This window comes from Lepidothrix coronata, unplaced genomic scaffold, assembly GCF_001604755.1.
Source record: "Lepidothrix coronata isolate B3197 unplaced genomic scaffold, Lepidothrix_coronata-1.0 Scaffold107, whole genome shotgun sequence".
NCBI lineage: Eukaryota > Metazoa > Chordata > Aves > Passeriformes > Pipridae > Lepidothrix > Lepidothrix coronata.
Genome location: NW_016690287.1, coordinates 4,240,902 through 4,256,455, shown reverse-complemented (window position 1 = coordinate 4,256,455; position 15,554 = coordinate 4,240,902). Strand labels below are relative to the sequence as shown.

At 36.5% G+C, this 15,554-nt stretch overlaps 1 protein-coding gene across 3 annotated transcripts in view; it reads left to right on the top strand.

Annotated features, from left to right (window-relative positions):
* Positions 1 to 2,247: 2,247 nt before the first annotated feature.
* ANO2 (anoctamin 2) overlaps positions 2,248 to 15,554 on the top strand; it is a 124,563-nt gene continuing 111,256 nt past the window's right edge. The window contains exons 1-7 of one of the 3 annotated variants that reach the window (XM_017823923.1): positions 2,248 to 2,297; positions 2,816 to 2,967; positions 4,064 to 4,118; positions 4,654 to 4,702; positions 6,480 to 6,535; positions 6,779 to 6,820; positions 11,331 to 11,395. In XM_017823923.1, the coding sequence (XP_017679412.1) occupies positions 2,816 to 2,967; positions 4,064 to 4,118; positions 4,654 to 4,702; positions 6,480 to 6,535; positions 6,779 to 6,820; positions 11,331 to 11,395 (419 nt within the window). In that variant the 5' untranslated portion in view covers positions 2,248 to 2,297. Of the gene's footprint in view, positions 2,298 to 2,446; positions 2,731 to 2,815; positions 2,968 to 4,063; positions 4,119 to 4,653; positions 4,703 to 6,479; positions 6,536 to 6,778; positions 6,821 to 11,330; positions 11,396 to 15,554 lie in introns of those variants that run through there. The other 2 variants (XM_017823924.1, XM_017823922.1) reach the window with 2 other exon arrangements.

Below are 15,554 nucleotides of genomic sequence, written 5' to 3'. Positions count from 1 at the left end.
ACAGTTGGAAAAAGAATCAAAAATCAACTTTGAAAAAACTGAAATCTTGTATATTGGGGATTTGGCAACACAAAATGAAAAATTTAGTCAGCAACCACTAAAAGAAAATTCTATTTTTGTTCAGAGAGACAAAACGTTGTTCTCAAGGCACATTAGGTATTTTTTGTGATGTTATTTTATTTATTCAAGGATCCCATGAAGCCATTAAAAAAGTATTTTCCGTGGAAAATACTTCTCCGACTCCAAACACAACAAATTGGTTGCAATTATTTTTTTAATTGTTCAGGCTTAAATCATCTTTCAGAACAAATGACAGGCTGGGAAGAAGTACCTTTTGAGCACTTTTTACTATATATAGACTTCTGGGTAGGATAATACAGTTGTTTTTGGTGAGTGAGACTGGGCCACACTCAAATATGAGTGCAGGGAACAAACAGTAGGAGAAAAAAAAGGGAACAGCTGGGAGCATTGCTCCATTCCCAGAGCTGTGATGTCTCTGGGATTAATGAGTCTTGGTGGAATGAGTCCCACGACTGGAGTTCTGGGATGGAGGACTAAAGGCTGTTCAGGAAGGATAGGCAGAGATGGAACGTAGTGTATGGAAAGGCAAAGTTGCAGTTAGAGATTATAAAGTTGAGAGCTTCTGGATGAGGATTAGGGGAATGGAAAACAAAGCAGATGTTGTTGTGGGTGTATTGTTTGCCAGAGTGATAGGGCTGATCAGTTATTCTAAAAGCAATTAGGAGAAATTACATTTCAAATTCCGAAACATTGACTGGGAATATTGTACTGCTGTCATATACAAGTCTGACCAGTTCCTGAAGGGTGTTGAAGGATTCGATGAGCCAACTAGGAAAGGTGCCCTCCTAGACTTGATACTGATAAATAGAGAAGGACTTGTGGGATGTGTGATGGTACGAGGCTGTCTTGTCTAAATTTCAAGAGAGCAAAATTAAAGCTACTCAGTGAGCTAGTTAGTAGTGTTCCCTGGGAATCTGTTTTTGAGGGCTTAGGGGTCCATGACTGCTGGTCAACTTTAAGACCATATTTTAAAAGTGCAGGACCTTGTAATGCCATCTTAAGTCAAGCAAGTGAGGCAGAAGACCAGCTTGATTGAACAGAGAATTGCTCGTGGAGCTTAAGATGAAAAAGAAATTTTCCATCTCCAGAAACAAGGCCAGGCTTCACAAGAAGATTACAGGGCTGTGACTCACGTATTCAGGGAGAAAACACGAAAGGCCAAAGCTCATCCAGAGTTAAAACTGGCCAGTGTTGTGTCATACTATAGAAAGGCTTTTTAAATTGTCTTAACAGCAAGAGGTGGTGTAAGGAAAATATTGGACCAATATTTGTTGAAGATGGTCACCTGACAAATGGGGATGAAAGAAAAATGGAGGCCTTCACCTGACAAATAGGGATGAAGAAAGAGTGGAGGCCTTCAGTGTTTTTTTTTTTTTGCCTCAGTCTTTTATATTAATGGTAGACCTTGAGCTGCCTGGTCCTCTAAGTCAGAGGACCACAGCTGTGGGAACAGAGACTTTCCATTTGTGGACACTGAATTCTTAAGGGACTGTCTGCATCAGCTGAATGTTCCCAAGTGCACAGGACCTTGGGAATTCATCCCAGAGTGCTGAAGGAATTAGCAGGACCACTTTCAATCATCTGTCTCCGGAGTCTAGGGAGGTACTCACCGACTGGAAGCTAAACACTGTTATTAGAATTTACAAGAGGGAAGACCCAGGAAATTGCATACCTGTTATTCTAACCTCAGTACTGGGAATAATTGTGGAGAAGGTCATTCCAGGTGGAATTGAAAGGCACAGACAATATGGTTTCACAAAGGGAAAGTCCTGTCTAACTAATTTTATACCCTTCTGCTATAAGGTTTTCTGTCTAGTGGATGATGAGAAGGCAGTAGATGTGGTTTTTTTTCTGGATTTTAGTAAAGCTTTTGATATTATCCCTCACAGCATCCTTCTGGACAGGTTTGACTATGAGATGAGCAGCACATGAAATGCTGGATGAAGAGATGGGTTGAAGAGGTCAGGGCTCTAAGTGTTGTACTGGCTGGTGACCTCAGGGCTCAATTCTTGGACTAGATCTTGCTTAATATATTTATCAATGATTTGAATGCAAGAGTTGAATGCACCATTGACAAGTTTACTGACAATGGAAAGCGCTGTTGACCCTCTTTATGGGACAAGAAGCCTTGCAGAGGGATCTAGATAGATTGGAGTATCGGGCAATAATCAATAGCGTGAAATTCAACAAGAAATGATGGGGTCTGACGGGCACAGGTACAAACTGGGAGAGGTGTGGCTGGAGAGCAGCCCTGCAGAGAGGGATCTGGGGGTGCAGGGGCATTGTGAGGCAGCAGTGTGTGCCCTGGCAGCCCCGAGGGCAAAGCCCATCCTGGGGGGCATCAAACACAGCTCGCCCAGCCCGTCAGAGAGGGGATCCTCCTGCTGTGCCCAGCGTTGGGTTGGGACCCCCTGGAGTGCTGGGGGCAGTTCTGGGCAAAGGCCTCTCCTCCTTTCTTCTTATACCCCAGCTTACCTAAAAATCATAGGGAATACCGGGTAAATCTGGGCACTTCCTTGGTTACAAACTGGTCACCAGGGAAGGCCCAGCCTAAACTACCACAGCAATTCATATGGGTTCAGGTGCTTGGTACTATATGGGAATATGTCTTCAGAGAAAACACTTATTTAATTACAGATTTAAACATGTGTCTGTAGCAAAATCTTTGGTTTTTTTTCTTCATTTTAGTGGATTTTTTGAAGGCACCTGCTAATGACCAGTTTTATTTACTCAGATGTATGAAATCACCGAAGAAGGAGGAATACTCAAGACATTAAACGAAATATGGTGCAAATTGACTGAACCTCTGCAACCCCAGGTGCCACAACAAGAAAATACTAAGATGAAAAACCTGTCCTACCCATTTTCCAGAGAGAAAATATATTTGTGAGTATTTGAAAATGTGATAAACAATTTATCATTTAATGTTGTCATTTTTTCTACCTGTATTTCAGTCAAAATTCAGAAATTCATTGAATATTTCTGGAAATCCTGAGAAAATGCTCAAGTTGTCAGATTTTCAGTGGATTAACAGAAACCTAAATTGCAGAGACCTTCTTCTGCTGGATAAAGCATTGGAAACAGTGCATCAAATAAAATATCCATGTGTTTAGCTTGAAATGCGAAATCCTACCACCAAATTCGTGATTATTTTATTAAGGATATTACAGCCTGATTTGAAGAAACAAAGAACTAGTAAAAATCTGATAATATTTTCCCTCTTGATAGATTTATCATAGTAATTAAAACTTGTCTAATAATATGCAGATAAGGAATTCTTGACACTTGCCCTTTCACTCAGAATAATATTTCTGGGTCCGGTTTGACATTAAACATTCTTTTTTTTAACTTGTGAGTGTCTCCTTGTATTTATGTTTGATAAATAAAATTCAGTAATAAATACAATGACCCGCCATATCATTTATTGCCCTCTGACAAGTTTAATTAATTCTGAATACAAGTCAAATTGATGGAGGAGAATAAGCTGGGAAGCTAATTTCACATATGATGATTTTAAGGTTTAAGGGAAGGCATAATTCCAGGGGAATGGCTATTTGAAAGCAAGTGAAATGCTGACTGTTTGGTCGCCTGGAAAAGAGTAATGAACATGTGCATTAGGCTGATTGAAATCTAATAACATCACCTCAGAATGTTGTAGTGTTGAGTGGCTGTTATAAGAAAAATATTAAAAGGTCATATTATGTAAACAATAGACAGGTTATTATTTTATATTAGTTAATAACTGTGCGTTTTTATGCCCAACATAACTGCAATTCAGGTAGAACTCGGAATGTCTGTGTCTTAAATAACATAGTCTATTATGCTGTACTATGTCATCTATATTTTATTTCCTTTAAACATCTGTTTTTCTTATTAGCTGTGGTTTCTAAATGAATTCTAAATTAGAGGCTTATATGTTATCTTAATTATTACTTCCATGTCTCACAAGAGAACTGATCTTTTTTTCCTTTTGCTGTTTTAGGTATAACATCAAAGACAAAGACACCTTTTTTGACAATGCCACCCGCAGCCGAATAGTAAGTTAACAAAAGTAACATATTATCTTCTTATGGTGGGTGGGATTTGCTTTAGCAGGGAATGGTGGTAAATACTTTGCTAATCTCATCAATTTATGCATTTCTCTGTTCCTATAAAACACTAAGAAGTCATATGTATGTAAGGAATCCCTTTCTGGAGCTGCACAGTGGTCCAGGAGTAGGAGGTGTTACACATGGAAACTACTAACTCCTCTCCCTTATTCAAAGCTCTTTTAAGCCCTGTTTCTAATTTTTAATCATATTTTATTCCACAAAATATATATTCCATATATATATATTCATATAATATTCAACTATACTTCATATAGTTTTATAAGGATGTGACACAGCAGGATTTAGCCTACAAGTCTTAGGGCAGATGATCCACTAGCAAAACTTGCTAAATCATTTAAATATATGTGCAAATGAACACTGCAGAAGCCACCTATTTTAAAGCTTTGGTTTATTTGTAGCTCCATGGTGAAAGTCGTGCTAAAAGTGGATTTGAGTGTTATCCCACCGTTCTTTTCTGCAGGTGAGGGAAATTCTGAAGCGCACGTCTACAAAGGCCAGGAACAGCATGGGTAAGATGGAGGGAAGGGAGTTATTTGTGTGCTTCTGAAAGGAACTGCTTGGGTATCTCACAGAATATTGATTTTTCTAGCAGGACACAAAAGTATGCTGGCACACTTTCACCAAAAAAAAAAAAAAGTAGATGTCGAAACAAATGCTTTTTCTGAGATATGAAGTCAGACTTTTTGGACCATGGTTTGGATAGGACATGGTAATGGGAGATTGGTTTTCATTTCTACAGGTGCAGGATCTGGCACATAACTTGCATTTCATGAATTGTTATAAAATTGGATTCGATTACTCTATGATCTGCTTTTGAAAATTCAGATTTCAAGTGCAATATGTTGTATTATTTCTTGCAGAAGCATACTTTTCTTACCATTTCAATAGAATAATACATCTTTCCAGATTACTTTCATTACTGCAGCCTTAAAAATTATCTCCATGAGCTGCCTAGTGAAATATATGACTTAAATACGACCGTTTTGAAGACACTTTGGGGACAACTCTGAAATATTCAGAGCTATTGTTTTCTTGAGGTTCAGAATATACATAGGTGTGCTTATTCTCTTTTATCCCATCCATTGTGAGATCATGACACATATTTCCCTGGTGGCAAAGAAGTGATAGTGCTCCTTGTCTGGCATGTCTTCTGGAAGTCTTTCTGCAAGTTTGACCACTTATGGACAGATCACAATGTCCAAGGATAGTGTACCTGGAAAAGAATCTGCTGTAGCAAAATTCTTCACAGTCTTGGTGTGACTTTGTCCAGCAACAGATGCCTTTGGTACAGCAGCTGGGCTGGAAAATAGATTAATTTAGGTTTCCCTGAAATAGAGATACAATTTTTTTGAAGTTACTTGAAAACCAAACCCAAACAAAAAACCCCCAAAGAAAAAGCTGTCTCTTTTTCAATCAAAAATGCTTGCCTTTTCCCACTACAAAGTTTTAAAGTTATGATTACTACACTGTTTCCTTTACAAAAAAATACCTGTAGACATCTCTAGAATCTGTTGAAAAATTAAGGTCTTTGGAAGGTGTTGGGGAGAAAGCTTGAGAGAAGCAATCCATCCTACAAGGACACAGTGGGAAGGGAAAAAGCACTTTGTCAGTGGAGGTTTTTTGCCTCTCACTTAAAGTTTTCTCTATTTTAATAGCTTGTTCTGGTTTATAGTGTAATAAAAGCCATTAGTAGAGATCAAAGCACTAGCAGTGATTTTTCAGGATTTTTTTAATGCTAAGGTGAAAATACAGGCTGATGCACTTCAAGCTCAGGTCAGCTCAAGATCCCATTTGACATGAGGTAAATATTTCAATGTTCTCATCCTTTCCATCTTTCTGGTCCACAGCCAAACCATGATTATGCATCATGTTCACCCTAAATTTACTAGTTGTTTTGGTCTTCTGAGTCCTTCCCCCAAAAGTACTATGTTTCATATGTCACTAAGGCTTCCCCATTTCTCTGCTCTTAAGCTTAAAACCACTCATCATCATTGGTTTAAAAGATTTTTTTAAACATCATTGGGTTATTGTTTGGGGTTTTTTTAAGAGTTCATTGTTTATTTTGCACAAGAGGCAGGGCAGTGATATTGAAGTGCTTGTAGCAGTCTTTGGTTGTCATAAACATGTTTCATAACACAATATGAAGAAAATAACAACACTTCAAACACATTAGCTTATACATTTTTTTACAGCTTCTAGGTAATGTCATAAAATGAAATCTGTAATGATGTTTTCTGTTTGTCTGTGCCTACCTGCTGACCATCTGATTTTTTTTTTTTCATTTAGGTATTAGCACATTAGTAGCAAACAATGTTTATGATGCAGCATACCCACTTCATGATGTATGTATACACTATTAAATATCTAGTTCTCTGCTGGTATCACTCAGTAGTGCATAGACATTAATATTTGCTGTCTGTAACAATGAAAATATATTCTGTGTGATTCTAATATGAAAACTTACATATAAGTACATTTCAAGTTGTGACTTGAAAGTAAAATCAACAATGTAGGAACAACTCAGCAATCTTTTATTTAGTTTTATCTGCTTTTACATCAGTTATTAAATTATTTCCTTTCTCTAGGGTCATTATGAAGGCCAAAATGATGACATGAATGAAAGAAAGGTAAAATACATTGCAAATTTTTTTTAATATTAGAATTAATGTGATAAATGGGAATTAATGTTTTAAATGCTATTGTAAATCACTAGCCAGAAGGTTCAAGCAGGTAGATGTTTTTACAAATGCATATAGTTTTTGCATTACATATTTTCCTGTATTTCTGCATATAAATTTTTTTTTGCAAGATTTTTATAAAGTCTTCTATGAAGTTTGTGAGTAAATTAATTTTATATTTATATCTTGAGGTGCCTCAAGGTTCTCTCCACATGCACAGATAAGATTTTCCAACCCGTCAGGAAGCAGAAGCTGTTAAATAATTTATATATTAATCTTCTTATCCTAACCAAATGGTACCAGAGAACAGTGTTTACTAGAATAAAACACACAGTTGTATTTTTCATTTGGTTGTGCATGCATTTAAATGACGTGATTTCTAAAAATCTGCTTCCAATTATTTTGTAAATAAAGTTTCTATCAAAGGCATTTGAAAATAGATCACCCACCAACTGTCTGCACGAGAGAAACTGTGAATTCAAACTGTGTTTAATACACATGCTTACTGTTAGAAATGGGGGAAAACATTTAATTACTTTACTCTATTAAGATCCATTCCATGTTGTTCTCTAATGTTTACTCATTTTATTTTCCTTGATATGATAACAGGATAGGAAATGAAGAGGGAAAATAGTAGGGAGAGGAAGGAGACGAGAGAAGAATGAAGGAAAAGGGAATGTTTGGATACTTACAGTGTTTATTATACCAGAAATCAATTTACATATATTTTTGGTGACCTGTAAGTTATTTAATAATTTTTTTTTAACTCTGGCATCAGATCTTGGTATGAACCATGTGTTCCTTGAAGGAGAGTTAGGAAAATGCCATTAATTGGCAAAACACAGCGTAGTTCTCAAGAGTGTAATTGCCACAAATGATAACTTCTTCAGCACTAAAATGGAGACTGAGCTCATAGGTCATACAAAGAAATTTGATTTCTCCGATTCTGGGTTAGTAAAATTTGCGAACATAATCTTTGTAGGTTTTGGTGAATAATGTTAATATTTGGCCACTAGATGTCTTCATGTACCATATACAATTTAGTTCAGTGTATGAACCTTGGTAAGTAAAAGAGACAAAGTTAGGAAACTAACTGTAAATAAGCTTTTATATTTGTGCCCGTTGCTTTGAACTTCTTTTGTTTGTCAAGAAATTGTCTGCTCTGCACTTACAGAATTTTCTCTGAGCAAGTGATAGAGGTACAGTAGTGGACTATGAGAGGCAGCTCCATGGATTACTGACTGAGAAGTAAAGCAAAATTTTTGGAGAAGAAAAAAAAATGAACATTAGTCAATGAAGGAAGATTGGTTACTGTGAAATAGTGGGGGAAGAGGGCCTAAAAGAATTAGTGTCTGGAAAAATATTCACCCTACTAGTTGTATTTTGTGCTGCCTTCTTTTTATTCTGCCTATTAGGCTCAGTTATGAAGTGTTAAGTATTAAAAACATAAAAGCTTCTTTCCAGAAATACTTCATTGATTATTCACATATGTCCCTGCTGCCCAGCCATTGAATCTTCTGTAGTATTCCTATGCCTAACATCATCTGTTTTCTATCTGAATCTACTAGTCTCAGTGTTTAATTTCCTGAAAAAAACTGATCAGGTTTAAAGGAAAGAAGGGCATTTTTGAGCCCCCCCTTTTTTTTTTTTTTTTTTTTGGTTTCTACCCCTTTTTCATTTTTTGCTCTGTGTCTTCTATTTCAATTTTCTTTTGTATAAGCCCAAAAAAATGAACTGAGTCCATCTGGGCTACTTATGCCAATAAGGCAGCACAAGTAATTAAGGTTTATGTACCAGTTCATAAAATAAAAGGTTAATCCTTATCAACCATCTTTAGAATTTCCTTGGAGTAAGTGCACAGCGAAACAACACTTCTGTCACATCCTGTGAGAATTAGAAATCTGCAGTCAGTGGAGCCCTTAGAATAAGAAGGTTTCAGTCTTTCCTAAGTCTTGACTGGAATAAAGGATTTTCCCTGTTTCAGGAAAGAAAGCTATTGCACAGCAGCCTGGTAATAACTCACCATGAGTATAAACACTGGCTTGGTCTTTAAGCTTCCAGCCCACTGGCAAATTGTAACCCTTCCTTGATATCCGTATGTTTGACATTAAGAAATCCATGAGGGTTTTGTTACCTGCCTGGGAAATATGACCTGTTGTCATAGACTACAGCAACATCCCCAGAATATTAGAAGCAGATTAGAGAATGTTATTATAAACTTAGAGGGAGCACAATTTTTAAATGAAGCTGATAAAATACAATAAACTATATTACAAAACTCGTCCTAGAATTCCTTTCAATTTAATAAATATCATGAAAGGAAGAACATTCCAGCTTCCAGATTAAGTTAATCTTGTAAAATTGCAGTCTTGGGACAGAGGTTTAGGGTGGGCAATACACTGAATGGAAAATTTGCATGCCACTTTTGCTGCAATGGCTTTTGGAATCAGAATAACCAGTGTGATTCTGCAGTCTGACATAATGGCATATGAGCCTCTTCCTAAACAGACAGCAATTTTAGAAAGATCTTTCTTTTTACTCCCAAAATTCTGTACCTGTGTTCAAAACAGCTTTTAGGTAGTTTTAAGAATTTAGTACTTTTAAGTTTCTTCTTTTGTATATTTGAGTGAATGCATTTATTACTATGATTATTTTTGGCAGTAAATAACATTTTGTAGGTCATGTTGTGGGGTAATGGCAAGGGGTGATTTTGAATAGACAACAAGTATTCATATGAAAATAGCAATATGGTAGCCTCTTCAACTCCTGATGAAGCCTAAGAAAGTCAAACATAGTCTCATCATTTCTTTCCACACTTGCAAAGCATCTGCTCTGTAAGGGCAATACTCTAAAATCCAAGACTCCACAATCCTTGAATCTCATCGCTGAATTCCCAGTTGCTTAAAAGGTTTGCTCCTTGATCTGCGAACAGAAAATACTTCATGCTGTACTTCTAATGAGTACACAATGGCATAGCTCTGTACACTTAAATTTTCATTATTCTGAACAATAATACTTCATCAGGAGGATGTTTGCAGAATCCAGGTCTTAGCTGCTCACTTGATATTTTCACATAGCATCTGCAGGAGGAGAGGCATTTTAAAGAGGAGGAAAATATGATTGGAAAACCTCAAAATATGTTGAGATAACTCTGCAGTTACGGTATCTGGACTTTCTCCACACTTATATTAATTGTAGTGTCTGCTCCATAGAGTGGTGTAGCACTGCTGTCAGAATGGACCATCTCACGATGCAATTTCTGATAATTTCAAAAACTTTATGTATTTTGTTCCTAACACCCTCTGCAGCTCTTGCTGGTTGTGTGTTGCTTGGTTTGTGTCTTACTCCCCACCAAAGTTTACAGAAGAATAGAAGTGTCCAAAGTATTAACTCAGGTTACTTCATATAAGCTACAATTTCCATCAGACAGGTGAGGGACAATCCGTGCTCACAGCAAGGGAGGAAGTGGAGCCTGAGGTCACAGAATCACAGAATCATTTAGGCTGGGAAAGAAGATCTCAAATCCAGTCCAGCCTCTGAGGTTGGACTCGGTTGTCATTTCGAGGTCATTTCTTAGAGTCAGCAGATATTCCACACAGAAGTTCATTCTCAAAACACAGTTTCAATCACTACTCCAATTTTACTAGGAATGATGTGGAGACTTATTTGAAAGGAATTGACCTCACCTCTCATATCCTACTCTTTTTCTGAACTCCCTCCACTTCTTCGGAAAAGAGGGACAATAGGTTTGACACCTATTTTTTTGGATGATAAAGACCTATAACCTGTAAGTAGGGACATAGTTAATTTAGTTTCACTTATAGTAATTTTCTCTTTTTTTTTTTTTTTTTTTTAATGCACTCTGTATTTCAATAAACAGTTTTCTATGACCATGTTGTCTTAGACTGTCTACAGTCCTATCATAGCCAAACATTCTATGATTCCATGACTGCCCTGATTTTTATTTCCCTCAGAAGATAAAATATGGTGAACAGTCAGCTAACAGATCATGATGATGTCTCCTCTGAGCTTCCTTTGTTCTTCACTTCATTCTGGAAAGCTTCATTTAGGAATGTCCTTTCTGATTATCAGTAGATTCATCCAAAGTTATAAAACATACTGCTATCAGATTAACTCTTTCACCAATTTGTTAACTGCATGGTAGTTTCTGTCCACCATCTAGCTTTTGTTTCAGAGTAGTGTCAGGTCCTTCACACCTGAATTACCAGTTTCTTGGAGTAGGTATGTGACGAAAGTTGTGTTTCCACCATCCTCCCATTGGTGGTGGGATTGGAGGCTTCTATTAATGTCTGAAAAATATACTTGTAAGTTTGCATTGCAGTATGGAAAACTTCTTTTTGGTGCACATATTTTTAACTCTTAGAAGATGTTTGTAAAAACAGAAGGGGTGACCTGTTTTAAGTTAATTTTCTGATTTTTTCTTTTTTAATTTATTTAGTTGCTGTATCGAGAATGGGCAAGATATGGAGCATTTTACAAGTTTCAGCCTATTCAACTCATAAGGTAACATGGACTTGAATAAAACATCAAGGGACCTGGTTCTTAGCTGATGTTAATTTCTACTTACTTCAGCAAATGAAATCTTGGATTGATCAGAACATTAAAAAAATGTTTTGACTGCTTTTCTGTGGCTCTGATGATAGTTTACTGAAACAAAAATACACTAAACAATTATGTACCTCTGTTTTTTGTATAGTGCTTATCCCTGGAAGAATATCATACTCTAGGCTGTTTGTTTTGTTTTGTTTTGTTTTGTTTTGTTTTTCTAAAGTATGAGTTCTATCAAAAGAAAGGAATTTCCATTTACATTGGCGAAGTTTTATTGGAGACTATGTTCCTAAAAGCTGGTGAATAATCAGAAGCTGGTGTTCACATTGTGAATCAATGTGAAAGTATTTGACAGTTTTGAAATTGATTTGATTTTTTTACTCCTGGTTTTACAAGTTTTAGTAATTTGAACACATCCATATGTGATCCCAGTGGTTTTCTTGTATATTTCTGAATTTTTTTTTACAAACATAGAACAAGATGGCCTTAAAATAAGACAAAACAAACCTATCATGCTTGTTAAGGATTTCAGACAATATCTCTAAAAGAAAGCCAAAACAAAACAATTTTTGTTTTATACTATAATATACTATAAAAATACTGTAATATTAAAACAATACTACTATAATAATAAAATAACACTACTAATAATATAATAATTTAATATAATAATACTATAAATATTGAGTAAAGAAAAGCAATATTTGAGAAGACTGCTGATTCGAAATATTCTGATATCTGTGTAAGAATAAATGAACCGTGATATTAACAAAGAGAAAAAATAGGAAAAAACTCAACAAATACGTGTTTCTAGATAATTTTGGAACTTAAGAAAGTTGGCATTTGTTACTATTTATCTTCTGAATAATGAAACTCCATCTAGGTTTTATTATGTGATCTATTTTTGTGCCAGATTAATGTGCTTTTGGAATAACAGTTATTTCAGGCCAAGCTACTGTATGGAACAGGTAAACTCAGAACAAGAATACACCACCTGCTGTGTTGTTAGTAAATATTACAGCTGTGAAATTAAACTGTGAGTGTCTAGAGGAATTCCCCCGTGTTATTAGACCAGCTGAATTAAAAGTAAAGGTCCATCTGCTTACACTCCATCTTCATTTGTGTTTCACAGTCTCCATTATAATGTTTCTCTATGCTGATATGATTTCATAGAAATTCTGTGGTTTAAACTTCTGTGAGAAAATTAAAAAAAAAAAGACCAGACATGTGCAATTGATTCTCTGTGCTCAGAGATGATTTTTCTTGCTTTTATCTTCCATGCTTTGCTTGACTGCAAGTTTGGCTGTTACCACTAAAAAAAATGTGGTTTTTATTTCCTAGGTAATGTTAGAACTTTAGTGTGTATATACCTGAGGAAAGACCACCCCTCTCTTTCTGCAACTGCAGGAGGTTTCTGCACTTCTGCACTGTGGGGGGATTTGAGCTCAGTCTCAGTGCAGATACTTATTCCCTTGGCAGACATCAGTCACACTTTGTGCATTTTGATAATTTACTGTGACCCTTCTTTCTTAGATTGCTTAGATTATACCCAACATTTTTTTCTGGTTATAGCAGGACTGTGAAATGTAGCAAGTTTATATTCAGGCTTTGATGGACAGAAGAAGCAGCGTTTATTTTGCCTTAAACTCAAACCCTGTTTTGACTGGTGTTTTCAAGTGCATTAACTCTGTTGAAGTACGTTGCTTAAATAATAACAAAATGTGAACATTATTACAGAATCTCACTGGTTATTAGACTTGCTTAGTCTAATTTTTAATATAACTTGCAACAGTGGAAATATTTTTAACTATTCCTTATTTACCTTTATTCAGTAGGAATGCAGACTGCAAGTCCTTCTTTAACTGAAGTGCCTATCCTGGAAGACTAGATGTGGCACTGTAGAATTATTATAAATTATTCCTGGTGCCTCAGCACCTTGCTTCTGACCACACAGTTGTTGCAGATTTCTAATTGATTGTACACCAAAGCTAGAAAACACATATTTGTTATTCTCTCTCTTGGTACAGGTCTCTTCTAAGGTCTGATATCCTGAGGGAATTTAACTGCACAGTCAGCCTTAGAAAATTTAAAAGTTCTTAAAAACAAAAAGAAATAAAAGACCATTACAATATTCACTGACAGTTCCATTTACCTCTGTCTCTTAATCTGTATAAACATTTTGAGAGGGAAATCACAAATTATTTGCTAACAGATATCTTAGGCCAGAAGTACTGAGAAGGGTTTACCCTCTCTCTCAGTCACCCCTGGACTGGGAAGGCATGAGGGATGTATTTACAAGCAGAGGATGAAAGCTGCAGTTCTAGGACATGCAGAGCTCTAGAGATTTGCACCTTTTTTGTCATTCAAGTTTAAGTATTGATTTTAGTAGGGAGGAGTTTCTCTAGTGTGCCTGTCTTGTAGGAATGCACTTATCAACAGTAGTTCTTCTCACTCCTTGACACGTAATGTAAAAGGTACTAAAATAACATCTGTAGTTCAGTGGTCTTCTGTTTTGATGGTTTTCTTTTCTGAAACGAAGATGTGTTCAAACCCAGTTTTTAGCAATTTCTGCAGTGATACTACTGTTGATCCAGAGACATGGAGAGCACTCCTTAGGAGTTTTATGACCCTCTGTGACAAAAGCAGGTTTCATGATATTTTTATATGTTATAGAGGGTTAATCAGAGTTTTAACTATATGATTCTAGAATTAATACGTTGTCCTTAGATCTACCCTTAGAGCTGGCTTAAAAGCCAGGCCAAAAAAATAAGTTTTTGAATCTCCAAGGATGGAGCTGACACAGCTTCTCTGCACACCTTTTCCAGCAGTGCACCACTCTCAGGGGGAAGAAATTTTTCCTCCTGTCCAGATCAAATATTCCTTGATATGACTTGCAGTTATTATTTTTTATCTTTTAGCAGTTCACCTCTGATGAGTTACAGCAAGTCAAGAAAATACACAGCAACTATAAGAAGTACAGTAGAATTTATAATAAATTATATTTCTGGTTGTAATGCAAATTTTGTCACTTAGGAGGTCTAAATGACAGAGGAAGGGTGTAATCCAAGGTTACTGCTATCACAAAGAGGTGGTTATCATTCTGATACAAAATCTTACTTAACTCCTGGAAAACCAGGAAGTTTTCTTCTTGATGGACCTCTTAAAGCGCCTGCAGGTGGAAACCCATGTCAGAACTGAAATTCTAGGTAGGGGACCATCACTGTAGAGAGAAGGTCCCCTTTTGATGTCTTGTTATTAATATAAGATTACCTCACTTTAGGAAAATCAAGCAGAGCTAGATAATTTTTAATTGTGATGGAGCTTATTTTAATACTAGTGCTTCTATAAGGTCCCAGCTAATCCATCTCCTTTTTCATGTTCTAATTCCTATTTCCCATTTCTAGGACTTCACCAAACTTTATAATAGCTAACAGGCTACATTATCTATAGCATGATTACTTTCAAAGCTCCAAGTGCCTCTTGCTGCAAAGCCTAAAGCTGGGAAGACATGTGGACATTAAGACTATGTATACAATAACTCTTTTTGCAGGAGTAGGTAGTAAAGCGTGCTAACCAAAATATTATTTACAGTGTATAGCCCATAAATCAAAACTTGGGGAGTTTCTGTTGCTCAAACTGTCTACCTAATATATTTCCTCCTTCCTCTCTTCAACTGTGTTTTCCTTGGGTATGGAAAATTGTTTGAACTCGGTGTGTAATGAATTCTGGCCTTTCCTCGCAGTGTACCCATGGTGAACCTTCTCTTGAAAGAAAAGTTACCAGTCCCCTCCTGCTCCTGCACATGGATGCTCTGTTCCTAAATCCTGTAGCTTGCTCTTCCTGGCAGTTTTTAAAGCAATGACAGACCTGTGATCCAAAGTTTGACTGTCTCAGCTCTGGACACCGTTGACCTCACTGTCAGTGTCCTGGGGTCTGTGTAGTGCAGGGCTCAATGTAAGCAATATAAGGCTCCCAAAGTGTTGTTACTGGTTTGCCTTTTTACCTTTTGCTTCTTTCATCAATCTTCACCATAGGAAACAAAAATGGGTATATCTGCTCACCCTACTCAGGGGAGCTTTAAAGGAGAGATAAAATAAGAAAAGGGGAGATCTGC